General features: G+C 41.4%; 1 protein-coding gene across 3 annotated transcripts in view; it reads right to left on the bottom strand.

Moving 5' to 3' along the window:
* PPHLN1 (periphilin 1) overlaps positions 1 to 16,200 on the bottom strand; it is a 141,235-nt gene that overhangs the window by 109,042 nt on the left and 15,993 nt on the right. For all 3 annotated transcript variants that reach the window (XM_056117890.1, XM_056117891.1, XM_056117893.1), the window contains one exon: positions 6,625 to 6,716. In XM_056117890.1, the coding sequence (XP_055973865.1) occupies positions 6,625 to 6,696 (72 nt within the window). In that variant the 5' untranslated portion in view covers positions 6,697 to 6,716. Of the gene's footprint in view, positions 1 to 6,624; positions 6,717 to 16,200 lie in introns of those variants that run through there.

Genomic DNA, 16,200 nt, shown 5'->3' with positions numbered 1-16,200 from the left:
CTTGACGGCTTGGTGGCCGTCACCCTTGACGGCTTGGTGGCCGTCATCCTCCAGAGGCCATTGGACAGTCAAGCTTGGGCCCACAGTGACGAAACTTGTTGGGCCTCATGGGATGGGAGGGGGGGAGCTGGGCCTGTCCTCCCCACCCCAACGAGACCCCAAGTCATCACCCACGAACGGCCTCTCTGGTTCCTGATCAAGATGCTTAACGAACTTGATCCAAGAGACTCAGAAACAAATCTCGAAACCCAGCAGCTTTTGGTAGAAAAGCGTCCGGACCCCGCAGTAGGTTACTGTTGCTGGGCCACCCCAGGGGGAAAAAGGGTGTTGTCCCTCCGCCTGCTCCCCCCCTTGGTGGCTCAGTGGCCGTCATCCTCCAGAGGCCATTGGACAGTCAGGTATGGGCCCGCAGTGACAAAACTTGTTGGGCCTCACAGGATGGGGGTGGAGCCGGTCCTGGTCTCCCCGTCCCAATGAGACCCCAAGTCATCGCCCACGAACGGCCTTTCTGGCTCCAGATCAAGCTGCTCAACGACCATGATCCCAGAGGCTCAGGAGCAAGTCTCAAAACCCAGTGGCTTTTGGCAGAAATCCCTCCAGATTTAAGTGTTAAAATTTCAGAATTTCAAAATCACATGGCCCTACTGCAGCCACGCAACATCATATGTTATTCATAACCAGCAATAGAACACAAAATGTCTACTGCTGCCTTGTCAGCAGATCTGAGTGTTGGGGTAAAATCTCAAATAATAATGGTGGGTCTGGTGTCGAAATACTGAATATGATCAAAGTAGAGAGGAGTAATGTGGAAATCATCTGCCCCACTGGTAGGGGGAGGGTGTGGGATGGGGGTTTACTGGGGTTTTTGGTGGTGGAGAATGGGCACTGGTGAAGGTACGGGTGTTTCATTATATGACCAAGACTTGGACCCAAAAGCTTTGTTAACTGCTCTCACAGTGATTCAATAAATAAAATTATAAAAAATGAAAAAAAAAAAAGGTGGCGCTCATGCCCAATTCAATCAACCTAATCAATGGCTGAATAAAGAGCAGTACTCCTACATAAAAAAAAAAAAAGAAAAAAAAACTAACATTAGATGAGCTGAGTTATTTGCTAAGTGAGTTGTACGCTTCACCAACCTGCTAAAGGGATCCATGTCACAAAGGTTAAGAACTTATGTGTTGGGCCAGAGAGAGAAATTAATCAGCTAAGCACATTCTTTGCAGGCAAGAGTTCAGTCCTCAGCGTGGCATGGCTCTTGTGTGTACATTAGGAGCAATTCCTCAGCACAAAGCAGCAGCCCCTCATCTGCCCCACAAGCACACACAGTGCTAGGTGAGGCCCAATAGCGAAAACTAAAGCAATTTTATTTGAATAAAATGTCGATGTAACATAAAAGGCATATGGATATTTTCCAAGAGCAAAAAAAAAGGAAATTATATTGAAGGGTATCTTCTCACTTTAAATTAGTAATCAAAATACAGCCATGCTGACAAATCTGGTAACATAAGAGAATAATCCAATGGAATAAACCTATACATGGGTTGTGCTATGCTATGTTCTCAAAAGAAGAAAAGAAATCTAGGTTCCTTCCCCTTTGGAGGAACCAAGGATACTTAAATATGTATTATCTATCTTTTCAGCACTAGTAGATAGGAAAGTACATGGAGATTTATTTTAAGACCATTTGTAGTATCTTTCTAAGTACTACTGATCAAGATTTTTTACAAAGGAAAAAATGTTTCGCACATATACACAAATGACATAACATTAAAATGCTTGGCTTTGTTTAGATCTTAATATAATGTATAATATTTTGTATTTCCCAACTCTCTAAATATGAATCACTTCAAGAAATCCATCCCTCCATCCTGACCCCCAATCCTATTTCTGCCTGCCCCTGTATGCTAGCCAGCAAGCACAGGACCCTCAAACACACAAAGCATACGCTCTACCACTGAATCATATGCCAGATTCTGAAATTTTAAACGGTGTTGTCCAAGATTCTGTTCGCATAAATTATGACTCTGGCCCATAGAGCTCTCTGTGTTGGTGGTTTTAATGTCAGCAAGTATTGAGTCTCTAATCAAAATCACTAATCCAAAGTCGGGTTTCAAAATTTTCTACATTTGTCTAGTAAATCTCACCAACCTTCTACTCCCATTTCTTGACACTAAATTTCTACATCTAAAAATCTTCCCATGTTGAAGGGGGGCGTTTTGGTCCGCCGTTCACGCCCTACCGAGGCCACCAGTTGCCCCCACGAGCGGCTCTCCAGCACAGCCACAGCCCCAGAAGCACAATGACCTAATGCAGAACCCAGCAGCTTGGAGCAGAAAAGTGAAAGGACTATGCGTTAATCCAGGCAATCATTTCTGCCCAGAGGGGAAAGGGTGTTGCTCCCTTCCGCCCTCCTCCCTCTGGAAAGAAAGATGGCGGCCACATGGGAGCCTTGTGGACAGCAGGTATGAGCCGGGGGTGTGGGGGCGACTAAAACCTCATGGGAAGGGGGGCGTTTCGCTCCGCCCTTCACGCCGTACCGAGGCCACCGGTTGCCCCCCGCGAGCGGCTCTCCAGCACGGCCAGGACTCCAGAACACAGAAACCAATTTCTTAACTATCTGACTTTCAGTAGAAATACTTCCAGGGTCAATAGGTAAAAGAGCAGAAATCCAAAACCAACATTTAATTCTTGAACCCAGCCGTAGAAAGCAAATCACTTCACAATGCTTTTTCAGCATGTCTGATTGGGGGGGGGGGGGGTAAACTCTAAATAATAGTGGTGAATCTTTTATTGAAACAATGAATCTAATCAAAGCAGATAGAGTGTTAACTAGAATTCATCTGCCTCACAGGGACGGGGAGGGGTGGGGGATGGGGTTTTATTGGGGTTCTTCATGGTAAAAAATAAGTATTGGTAAAGGGAAATGTGTTTGATATTTGCATGACTGAGACATAAACCTGAAAGCTTTGTAACCTTTCCCACAGTGATTCAATAAATAAATAAATAAATAAATAAAAAATCTTCCCATGTTATAAAAAGTTTATTTTTGAAAAGACTAATTGCCTCTTTCTGCCATATAATGCTTTGAAAAGACTAACTGCCTCTTTCTGCGATACCCTGGTTTCGAATCTCACATATCCCCTTACTGTATTCCACAAAGAAAATTCTTAATATCTGTATCACCAACTTCCACTGCTCTCAATCCATAGCCCCTCACAAAACTTACTGTTTCTTAATTACCCTGGACATATTACCTCAAGTCTCTGGGCCAGAACATTGAACATACTATCTCTCTGGTTTCATTATCTGTAGAAATTGCATTCTCCACTACTAGGTTACTTTGGTACTAAAACACACAATCCTGCTAACTAAAGCATCTATATCCTTTATAGAGAACAAGTTTACTGGTCCCCTGCAACAGCCTTTTATTCTTATTATTTTTTTATTTGGGGGCTACACCAGCAGTGCTCAGAGCTTACTCCGGGTTCTGTTTACAGTGATCACTCCTGAGAGGACTCTGGGACCCTATAGGGTGCCAAGGATCAAGTCCCAGTGGACTACATGTAAACCATGCAAAGCAAGCGCCCTCCCTGCTATTATTACAGCCTGAGCAACATTTTTAAGCATCACTGGCTAGAAGGCCGTTACTTTGTATACTCCAGAGCAACAATGTTGTACTCAAGTTTCCCTTGGACTTAATTTTCATGTTGTTCTCACCACCTCTTGGGGTGGGGGGGGGAAGCAAAATTAATAGATACAAACTTTCTCAAATGAATCTCACACAAGGACCTGACTACAATCTATAAAACCCAGTCCTGTTACAGTAACATACTTGACCATTCACATCTTCAATTCACCCCAACTTACGGAAGGCCTGCCGCGGCCTCCCTGCAGGACTTTCTGCTTTCAGTCTTAACAGTTCCATAAACCAATTTTCACTGCAGCAAATTCTATGACACAGTATGCATACATCATCAAAGAGTATAATAAAAGCTTATTATTTTTATAATAAATGAAAGCTTATTTTCCATAATTTTATGAATGTTCCCAATTATCTAAAACCTTGTTTCAATATAAAAATCCCAACCTACATCTTAATGCTTCTAAAACATTTTACTGGATTCTATAAATCTTATACCATTCAGCATTCAGAACTGTTTCAAAAATAACGCTTATTATTAATACATTACTTATAAGAAAGCAAGGACTAGTTAAATGTATAGTTATATTAAACCATCATTTAAAGTCATCTCTCTAAATGCATGTTGTTAAAATTTAAAATTTTGTTAATGTGTTACATTTCTCCTCCTACCCTGATAAACACCAACCATATATCCAGTTAACGAAAAAAATTCCACAAAGAAAATTTCTCTTAATATCTTTGAGAAAGAAATTTAAAAACAGGGTTGGAACAAAAGTTCAGCGGGTAGGTCATTTGTCTTGCATGCAGCTGACCTGGGTTCGATCCCTGCATCTTATATGGTCCCCCAAGCACTTCCAGGAGTAATTCCTGAGTGCAGAGCCAGAAGTTTCTGAGCATTGCCTGGTGTGACCAAAAAAAAAAAAAAGAAAGCTAAATAAAATAAAATTTAAAAAAAATTTTAATTTGAAAGCAAATATATCCTTGGTATGTGTTCTAAATGTATATATATTTTTTTTTCAGAAAAAAGATTTAAAATATAAACCATCTTTTTGCTCCCATCCCAGCATTAGTCCTATCAAGTTCATCTGTATTGTTTATGTTTTTCTAAATTAGCTATAAAATTGTTTTAGCATATTAAGTTTTATTTGAGGGATGATGGAGAGATGTTATAGCGGGTAGGTAGTTACCTTGAATGCAGCTAACCAAAGTTGGATCCCCAAAGCACTGCTTGGAGTGATTCCTGAGTGCAGAACCAGGAGTAACCCCTGAGCATCGCTTGAATGTGGCCCAAATGCAAAAAAAAAACAAGCCCAAAAAAGGTTTCTCCAAGATTTTTATTAGAAGCAGTTTATAAATAAACTGGAAAGAGTTCCAAGAGAACGAGTACGAATATATAGGTTAAATGGTACGTAACATTTAACCTATATATTCTCAAATATGGGAAGTCTCATCAGTTTTTCATCTTTTTTAGCATGTTTTTTTTATTTTTTTTTTAATTTTTATTAGTGAGACACCATGAGGTACAGTTGTACCTCATGGTGTCTTACAAATTTTTGTGCTGGGTTTCAATTATACAATGATCAAGTACCCATCACTCTATCAGTGCCCAATTTCCACCAACACGGATCCCAGTATCCCTCCCACCCCCCATCCCCCCATCCCACCCTAAGGCCTCTGTGGCAGGGCATTCCCTTTTGTTCTCTCTCCTTTTGGGTGCTGTGGTTCGCAAAAGAGGCATTGAGTGGCAATCATGTTTGGTCTATAGTCTACTTTCAGCATGCTTCTCCCATCCTGGGAGGATCCTCCCAACACCCTTTATTTGGTGCTCCCTTCTCTATCTGAGCTGTCATCTTCAGAGTTGTCATTTGTTATAGAATACAGTTTACAACTGGGTAATCTAAAATTATTTAAAATGAAAAACTGCTACAATGTAGCTGTTAGAAAAGATGAAGTCACGAAATTTACATACAAGTGGTACTACATGGAAAGTATCATGCTAAGCAAAATGAGTCAGAGAGGGATAGACATAGAAAGATTGCATTTATCTGGAGAACATAAAGTAACAAAATAGGAGACTAACACCCAAGAATAGCCGAGGTAAGTATTAGGAGGTTTACTCCATGGCTTGGAGGCCAGCCGCACACGCTAGGGGAAAAGGCAGTTCAGATAGAGAAGTGAGCACCAAATAAAGGGTGTTGGGAGGATCCTCCCAGCATGGGAGACGCATGCTGAGAGTAGACTATAGACCAAGCATGATTCCCATTCAATGCCTCTTTTGCAAACCACAGCACACAAAATGAGAGAGAGAACAAGGGGGAATGCCCGGCCACTGAGGCAGGGTAGGATGGGAGGGGTGGGGGTGGGAGGGACACTGGGATCATTGCTGGTGGAAAATGGGCACTGGTGGAGGAATGGGTATTCGGTCACTGTATAACTGAAACCCAAGCACAAAAATTTGTAAGTCTACAACTATACCTCATGGTGTTTCACTAATAAAAATTAAAAAAAAAAAAACTCCAAACAAAAAGAGAGCAACAAAGAGACAAGCAGTAAGACAGGATGCCACAAAGTGCTGCTCTCCCTCAGCTGTCTCAGGTTTGAAACTTCATATATGCAACTTGCAAACAATTTTAGGAACATGAAAAATAGGAGACACCCAACAAACAGCACAATCAGGTGGTCAAATACTTCTTTGTTAACATTCTGACTTTAATTAAATTTAAAATTTTCTTACAAATTGAAGACAGTTAAAAAACCTTCATGTTTAAAAGAAGCACATAGATTTTTCTATGTAAACAGAATATTGCCTCTTATTTCCATACTTTTAACTTTTAAAAAGATATTTTATCTATTTACATTTTGATCTACACTAGTAAGTTTTTGGCACCTGAAATTTTTGTCAAGAGATCTAGATTTTGATGTACCAAATTTACATAAACACCAGATTTTGAACTATTCTAGCTGTAGAAGCAACTTACACTGGGGTGACTTCGAGGAGGTACTCGTTCTCTTGGAACTCTTTCATAGTCGTATCGTTCTTCAGTCCACATTTCATCTCTTCTGTATGCCACTAAAGAAAAATCATCCAAAAGAATGGTTCTTATTACGAAGCAAGACGAAACGGAAGGAATAACTTGATTACTGTGTAACATAACATTTTCTAAAATTAAAGATAAAAGTTTAACAACTGGCGCTGAAGAGATAGAACAGTGGGCAAGGCAATTGTCTTGCATGCAGCTGACCCAGGTTCAATCCCCAGCATCCTGTTTGGTAACCTGAGCACTACCAGGCATGATTCATGAGCACTGCGCCAGGAGTAAGCCCTGAGCATTGCTGGATGTGACCAAAAACCCAATAAATAAAATAATTTTTTAAAGTATGTAATAACCCCTCCAAAAGTAATAATTAGGCAGTTCTTATTTCAAATCATTTTGGAATTTTTTTTAAGTATAGATACAAACAATAACACTACTACAGAAGGTAGAGGTACTTTGCTTGCATGCAACTGACCCAAGTTTGATTCCTGGCAATCCATATGCTCCCCGCTAGCACTGCCAGGAATGATTTCTGAGCACAGAGCCAGGAGAAAGCCCTGAGTACTGATGAATGTGGCCCCAAAACAATCAAACAAACAAACTACACACACACAACACACACACACAACACACACACACACACTCAGGAGTAGAATGATGGTATCAGGCAGAGCACTGCCTTGCTTATGTTCCACCCGAGTTCAGCCCCTAGCACCACATGAGGATCCTGAGTTCCAACAGGAGTGATCTCTCAGCAAAGGGCCAGGTAAGCCCCAAGCACCGCCAGGTATTGTCCATTCCCCCACCCCTACTGCAAAAAACAGATACTGGACATGATACTATACACTGAAAACCCTAAAGACCAGCAAAAAATATTTCTAAAAATAATGAACTGATACGGTAAGTTAGGTTACAAAATTCACTGTCACTGTCCTCCCGTTGTTCGTCGATTTGCTCGAGCGGGCCCAGTAACATCACCATCATGAGACTTGTTGTTACTGTGTCTGGCATACGAATACATCACGGGTGGCTTGCCAGGCTTTGCCATGCGGGCGAGATACTCTTGGCGAGATACTCTCGGTAGCTTGCCGGGCTCTCCGAGAGGGGCGGAGGAATCAAACTCGGGTCGGCCATGTTGGCTGAGTGCAAGGCAAACACCCTACCACTGTGCTATCGCTCCAGCCCCAGGTTACAAAATTAATACACAAAAATACTTTAGAATGCTGACTGATTTGAGAAAACTGAACGAAGTAATTTGACCTTCACCAGGCTGTCATCCCTAGGGATTGAAACTTACCATCCTGAGTTAAAGGACTGTTTGTTTCCATCCCTCTGGCAGCAGCCACTGGGTCAGTCTCCCAGCTGTCCAAATTCAACTCTGAGTCTACTAAGGAAATGTTAATGCCCTCCCCCAGAAGGAGAGCAGAAAATGGTAGTATCTCACCGTCCTCAATTTACAACAACTTAACCATAATTTAACTTGCTGACTTCATATCACTAAAGGTATTTCTTAATCCATTTCCAAGTAAAACAGGCTGGGAACAGTCTCCCGTGAGACCTGGTGAATATGGGTCTAAGTCCCAAATGGCCAAGAGGGCTACTTTTGCCCTGGGGACTGTCCTATCTTCTTTCAGCCCCACATCAGCAGTCTCCCAGCAACTTTGGATGAGTCAGAAAAACAGCTGAAGCAGAACAATAATGGTCCCTGGGGGAGTGGGGGAGGATGGGCAGCGCAGGCAGCCACCCAGTGTCTGTCACTGTGTGGAACACTGGAATGCCAAAGCAGGTTGAAATCAGAAGATGTTCTCAGGTCTAGAACTGAGCTAGCCAGTCAGCAAACAGAACAAGCTACATCATCACTACAGGTGAGCAATATGGAACACAACAATCTTCAATGTCTAAGATTTATCTATCTACTGTGACCTTGTTAGACCACAAATAAACTCAAAGTTCTCTAAACTGGCCAGTAAACCTATAAAGAAATTGAGCTTCTCGATCTAATTTCTTATTTGGAAAAATGAAACATTTCAAACACTTGAAATTCTTCGGCTTCAGAATCTACACTGTTTGAAAAGGGCTGTGAAACTGAAGCTCAAAAGCCACAGTGGGATAAATAAGCTCAACAAAAATGATGCAAACCACTATCCCCAGGCCAAAAAAAACCAATTTGAGTAAGAAATCAGACTATTTTACAGATAGAGGTGTTACTTCAGCAACATTTGTATCTCTATACAAAATCATTAAATTAAATCAAAATGTTTTTGAGTCTTTACAAACTCTCACAGCTTAAAAGTTTTCTTTCACTGGCATCTAAAATTTTCCTGAGAATTCAGGTCACAAATGTACTGTTGGTTTGAGAAAACTGTGGTAAATTAATACCCTAACTTTAATGAAAACTACAAGGGAGTCAGACTTCCAAGTGCTAGTATTTTAAAGAGGACCTCTTCCATTTAGCTTCAAGGCCAGGTCCATTTACAAGTAAACAATACATTCTTCAAAGTAGAGCTTGGCATTCTTCTTTAAAACTCTAAGTTAGAGAATTAATTTTTTAAGAATAGCATATCATTGCAACCAACTTCTTTTGAACTATATTGCTAATCTCCCTATTATTTATACTGTTATTAAAGTAAGTCTTGACTAAGTTTTAATTACAGTCTTATCAGTCTTTCTTTCCCCTAAATTTAAATGGATAAGTAAGGTATTGCTTTATGGTAGCTTCCACTAGAAGCATTTCTGCACATAAATAATGAACTAGAAAAAAAATAAATTAAAAAAACTATCCCCTTCAAAACATCAAATGCCTAGAAATCAACTTAACAAAGGAGGTGAAAGACTGATAAAGTGAAAATTATAAATCAATGCAAAGAAAAGTAGAGGACACCAGGAAAAGGAAAGACTTCCCCTGTTTGTTAGGTCCCTAGGGACCCTGAGGGAGATTCCAGAGTTAAAACTCTATAAATTAGTAACTCTCCCTTTCCTGCCCTCCTTATCTGTTACCTCCCTTAAGAACTCTTCCCTTATCCACCTCCGGAATGCAGGGCTGAGAATCAGAGGAAGCAAGGTGATAACCAAATGTCCAAGTTACCTGATGCCCACTAGTCACAATGCCTATGTACGTAAATGCTGATCTTTGAATCTATAGGCTAAGAAGTGATGTACTTCTACATGGATTGGTTAAGAAAGCATATGTTGTTACAAATCTATTGGCTATGAAATGCGCGGGCTTTGCTGTAACGGCCAGTGAAGGCCTATATAAGATCCCCTTTGAAGAAGTTCGGGGTCTTGCCTCACCTAACTGACCTGCGTGTCTGTGTAGGCGGCTTGACCCTGGCTAGCCAGTCTTACAATAAACCTTGCTTGCTGTTTGCAGTCTCTGGAGTCTCTTTGTCGTTAAAGGGAGATCACGATCTGCGCCCTAACATTTGGAGGCCCCAGCGAGATCTCCCGACGGCAAACGGGCCCAGAGAGCGGGTTTTGAAAAGGCCTTAAAAAAAAAAATTTCTGGGGAATATTCCGTCTGTTCTGTGGGGGGACAGTGTCCCCTTCTGGACCGCGGCAGGGAAGTAGCTAACCCTGTGAGGACTTGGGGGGACATAGGGTTTCCTCGGGTCCTCGTCTGTCTGTTCTGGAGGCCTCGTCTGTTCTGGACCGCGGCAGGGAAGTGGCCAACCCTGACTGGGAGGACTTGGGGGGACATAGGGTTTCCTCGGGTCCTCGTCTGTCTGTTCTGGAGGCCTCATCTGTTCTGGAAAATCCGGCGCCGGGAGAAGACCTGGAAGAGCTGAACCCTCCGGAGGTGAAAATCACGTGCACGCCCTTTGGGCATATTCGGGAGTCCCAGGGTGACTGGTGAGTGTGGTGCGCACCTGTGTGAGAGAGTGGACCGGTCCGAGCGAGTGCAGGAGTGTGATCTGTGCGTGTGTCCTTAGTGTGTGTATTTGTCTTATTATCCTTCTCTTAATTCTGTTTATTGAGATTGTTTAATATGGGTCAGAATCAATCGACCCCCAAAGCTTTAATTCTTGATCACTTCTCTGAGATCCACAGGAAAGCTCAGAATCTGGGCTTGATGATCAAGAAGGGTAAGTTTGCCAATTATTGTTCATCAGAATGGCCTTCCTTTGGTGTGGATTGGCCCCCAGGAGGTTCCTTCTCTCCAAACCTTGTGGCTCGGATAAAGGAGGCAATCTGTGGAAGATCTGCTGTGAAGGTATGCTCCCTTGGAAATCTCTAGGGGGACTGGGGGAGGAATGTGATAACCTCTGTGTGAATGTGTGTGTGTCTGAGCACCCTGATAAGGTCCTCCTATCGGGCGTGATTTTGTAGCTCCACGACCTGGCACTCTTAAAGTCCCTCTAAAGTCACGGAGCTCGAGTGGGCTGCCTGCGACTCCACGGAGAACATACGGTCAATGGTGGCACTGGTATAGCTACCGGTCGCAAGTCACAACGCTGAACCACTAAGGCTAAGTTCTCCTCCGGCCAGGCAAGCATCTGAATGGTCTCTGCAAAGAGGCACCCCTCCTTTGTCTGTCTTGCGTCACCGTCCACTATGGGAGGAGAGTCCACTAGTGAGAAGATCCTGGTAAACTAAGGCAGATCAATTTCTAGTTAGAAATCCCTTTCTTAAGCATTCTAACCAGCAGAATCAGCTAGAGGTCAATTCAAATGCTAATGGAGGCAGTCAGCAGGTTTAGCCCTAGGCAAAGTGAAGCAGAGAAAAAAAAAAGGTAAAAAGACAGACAAGAAGTTTGTGGAAGAAAGCGTCAGCAGGGAGCATTGGAATATGTGGCAAGCTAAGAAAGGCAGAACTTTTCTCTTCTCCCCTTAATAGGCTTCTTGGAAACCCATGGCACTCTAGGTATGGCTCCACATGTGCAAGCCATGGTTGTGTGGACGCTCGGGAGGCAGGACCCAGGGATTCCTAGGGTGACTCAGAAATCTCTAAAGGAGACATCCTTTAAAGAGAGATTTTTCTGATGGGCTGGCATGCAGTTGTGGTCGTGTCCGTGCTCTCTCTAGAACCACAACACTAGAAACTATTAGGAGGAGAGCTTGCTAAGGAATTATCCTACCCTAGATTTTTCTTTTCCCTCCCTTTCATAGGTTATTGCTGACACTTAGGAGATATGGGAAATTCTACATCAGTACCTAAATATTCTCCTTTGGGTTGCTCGTTAAAACACCGGAAGAGCTTCCAAGTAGATGGTTTAGATAAGGGGTATCTTGTTGACCTCTGTAATACCACGTGGCCTGGGTGTAAGTTAGAATATTGGGAAGGATATACAGTGAATGGCAGTTTGCATTACCAGATCATTCTGCAGTCAGATCTTCATAGGTAACAAAAGAAATAGGATTATCAAAGCAGAGGAGGCAGGAAAATGCAAGATCATGATACTAGCTCCCTGCCTCAGAACTAGCCTTGGCCAAAATATGGTAACATCTTTGTCATAGTTTATTTTGCCGGCTTATATCAACAAAAGCGCTTTCTTGACCCATTTTTAACAAGCGGGAGACTGGGAAATGGGGAGCAGAGTTCCCAATCAGCGATAAGGGTTCTTTGCCCTGGGGACAGTCCCTTCCTTTCTTAGTCCATCAGTTTCTCCCTGCCATTTTTTTGAAGGGTCAGATTGATCGATCAACTACAGATATGTGCACATGTATGTGTGGTGTTTTAGTCAGTTCATTGTCTTGTTTGTCTGTCTGTCTGTCTGTGTCTGTTTATCTGTCTCTCTATGTGAAACGCTAGAGTGTTGGGACCAGGCTGAAATCAGAAGTAGAAATTCTAGAGAAGTCAGTGATATGCAACTCAGTGATTTAAGGAATGCAGTTGTTTTTGGAACTTGCTAGACAAGGTGGTTTAAACGAAGATTTCTTATCAGAAGTTTGAGCCTACAGAGAAAGCAGAATTCTCAATCTTGATTTCTTATTAGAAGAACGTTAATGATTATGTGATTAACAGTTGAAATCCTTTTGAACTTAAGAATCTTGTACTATCTAGAAGAGCTATGGAACTAGAGCCTGAAACTTAAGTGAAATAAGAGTTCAGAGAAAGCAAGACCTTATCTTATAAGCCTCAGCTAACTTTAATGAAAAATTAGGCCGCTTTTACAAACTACAGAGGTACAGAAGCCATTAAAATTAAGTTTCCTTGTTTTCCTAAACTGTGGCAATTTATAGGATAACAATTGGACTTGTCCATTCCTCCTTGACAGAAGGAGCTAAGGTTTATCATGTTACACCCATCACAGTGCTCCTGAGTCACTTCCATTCCTTTGTTTTTCTGTAACCACTTCTCTATGCTCTCCTCCCCAACCAGATAATCAGCTTTCACCCTAGTCAGAATCTGTTATTTTGTAAGATCAGATCCTTCCAGGACACTGAACTTGTATTGTAAATTGTGAGTCGATCTGTTAAGTAAGAATCTGTCCTAGAAGAATGTCCTGACTAGTTTGGATGAGGTTAAACATTTTTCCCTTTCAAACTGCCTTCAGTAAATAATTTCAGTATACTGCAAGAGGCAGCTTCCCTTATCTCACAGAGCAGATCTCAGGTGCTAGCCAGGCCTGATCTTTGGGATGTAGATTCCCAGCTCTAGCCAGGCTAGTCTTTGGTACTGGCCTGCAGATATAAAGAAGCAATGTATGTTTTGCTGCCTCAATGTTCTTTCTCCTTTTTGCCCCTTTAGAAGTACCATGAGATTTTGGGGCTCTCTACTAGGTCTGAGAGAACAGGGGAAAATATGCTTGAGAGAACCTGAGTTCCTTTTATGGGATATAATGAGACTGTAAGAATGGGTGGCTAGGAGAGGCAGGAGAGATACGGGAGTGAATGGAGAGAGGATTGGAATAAACTGCAACTAAGATCAAGCAACCTGGCCATAAGATTTCCTTCCTTTTCTTGCCCATCTCCATCTACCACTCCAGGGGGAAACTACCGAACGCGGGCGGTGGGAAAGATAGATTGTTGCCATCCTTTTTGTGCTCACACAGCAATTCAAATATTTTCTTATACTGATATCAAAGTTTGGTTAAAAAAAAAAATCCAAAGGGCTTTTTCTGTGTCTGAAAGCATGTTTGTATTTTTGTGGAATTGTTAAAAATGTCTGGTATAGAAAGCTCATGATTTTAAATAATTAAGGTACAAGAACTATTAAAATTAAGCCAAAGAAGGTTTTATCATGTTTTATAAAAATTGATTGTTTATAGGTCTTATGCTGTTATGTTAATGTACATATTTGTATCTGCATTGGATTAGAATATTTGACCTAGAAGGAGTTAAAATAACTATGACACATGAAAACAGGTTCAAAAAGTAATGGTTTAGTTTAAACTTGAGTTTCTAGAGTTATAAAATTGATTGCAAAGTTTGTCCTACCAGTGTTCTATATGATCTCTGAGACTCTTGGTAACTAAAATTTCTAGAACTACTAAGAGTTATAAAATGGGTTCACTTCAGATGTCAGCCTTCTGTAATAGTTTCTGAAAATGGAGAATTGCATGGAAAATGTGGGAAATTTTACTAACTATGCTGTTAATCAGCCTGTCTATTGCTTAAAAGTGCATGCTATTATTTTGATAATTTTATTTCATGCCAAGCTTTGTCTCCAGGTATCAACCTAGTACTGACATTCACAGAACTTTGTACCTAAATGTGAAATGCTTTCTGTTTCATGATAATCTATGAGTGTTTTAATCTTTTTGTATTTGTGTTTTCCTGTGAATCAGAATTTTAAGATGTCTCCTGGTTAATTTCTAATGTAAAGTGATCTTTTGCCCAGTGAATATACCTTGTAAGAGCTTTAATTGTGAGCATTTTAAAGGCTTTTTGAATATCTATAGAACTGATCTAATGCTTCTGAAATAGCAATGCAGAGTACAGCTTTGTCATGTTAAGTGAGATGGTTGGTAACTTGTGTCTAAATTTGGGAGATCACATTGTACATTGTACTACTATAGATGTATGTCATAAATCAGAAAGATAATGGATGGAGATATCATCAGTGAAGAAAAAAGGAAAGGAATTCTGTTAAAGTGAAGTTGATTTTTAAATGAATGAAAGTTACAGAATGTATGTAAAGGAATGTGTAGAAGGTTTGAGGTTGTTTTAAAGAAAAGGAACTGATCAAATTGTTTTGTTGTAAGAAACTCTTTAAATCACATGCAGAATTGTTCTAGTACCTTTTTGTAAGATCTACGGGAAAGACACTGGACGGATTATCTGGACTCCTGTTATAGTGCTCTTAAGATAATTGAATTTTTCAAAAGTTGCAGGACATCAAGGGTTTTTGACATGGGGTTAAATGAATTAGACATGTTAAACTGTACACTGGACTCCTGGTACAGTGCTCTTATTAATGGGAAGTTAAAGTTTTTCCATGTGGGATTGAAAAACATGTTAAACGGTATGCTTTATGTCTACAGATTTTAGCTTCTCTGACTAGGACCCACAGCAAATGGGTGTATTACATCTCTGTGAGTAAAGTGAAATGCTTGCTTTTCTCTTCTTTTGTACCTTCAGTATGTTTTTTGATGTTTCATGGCACTATGTTGGTTTGCATAAATCCAGATAAGTCTTTCCTCTCTGTAATAGGGTCTACCCCTCATGCAGACAGGAAAAACCAACTATGGGACCCCAAAGCCCTCTTTCAGGGAACAGTCAGGGGATCTGTCTAAATGACAGGAGCAGGGATTTAACGGGTACTGTTTCAAGTACCCTACAAACCTCAGGGCGACCCTACAGGCAGGCCAGCTCAAGGAAAGACCGGAAATCATCACTGCTATGGAGAATGAGGAATCCAGGACTCTGCAATGACTATCTCAGTCTGGGCCTACTCTCAGCGTCAAGGAAAAACCTGGAAATCAGGATTTCTCCCAGCCCTGAAGAAGGGATGGGATGGACTCCTTTCTGCCAGGGCATCTCTGTAGAAAATGAGGCCCAGAGTCGTATCCAGCTCAACTTGAAGGCTCAAGGACATCCATCCAGTTCATCGGGGGACATCTTCTGGCCAGGCCTGGGTAGCTCTGACGTGCCAGATAAGATTAATGCCACTTTTGGTGTGTCTCCTGTCTTTAGCCAATTCCCAGGACTTCTCAGTAAATAATGGGGTATCCCAAATGGAGAGTTCTCTAATCTTACTGTGTTTATGCAAAAGAACAAGCCAGGTTTGTTAAGCTATCTTGCAAAGTTTTAAAATGAAGGTGGAGAGAAAACCATGTTTCTGTAACTTTCTTTTTGTAAGAATCAGATTCTAATTCTACAGAGATGATTGGGTAAATGTGTGAATTGGCCAATGTTGCTTTGGTTTCTGTTGCTTTAACTCTTTTTAAGACTGCATGGAGAAATCTCTAACATCCCTGCCCGAGATAGTCTTCCCAAAACCTGAGAGGACTCGACCTTCAACCTGTTGTTCCTCAAGAACAGAGGGTTCTGCACTGATCTGGTGGAAGAATGCAGTTTCTATGCAGACCACACTGAGGTTGTCAGAGACTCCATGGCCAAGCTACGGGAAGGCCTTGAA

This window comes from Sorex fumeus, unplaced genomic scaffold (genome assembly GCF_029834395.1).
Source record: "Sorex fumeus unplaced genomic scaffold, SorFum_2.1 ptg000036l, whole genome shotgun sequence".
Classification (NCBI taxonomy): Eukaryota; Metazoa; Chordata; class Mammalia; order Eulipotyphla; family Soricidae; genus Sorex; species Sorex fumeus.
This window is presented reverse-complemented; position numbering and strand designations above follow the sequence as displayed.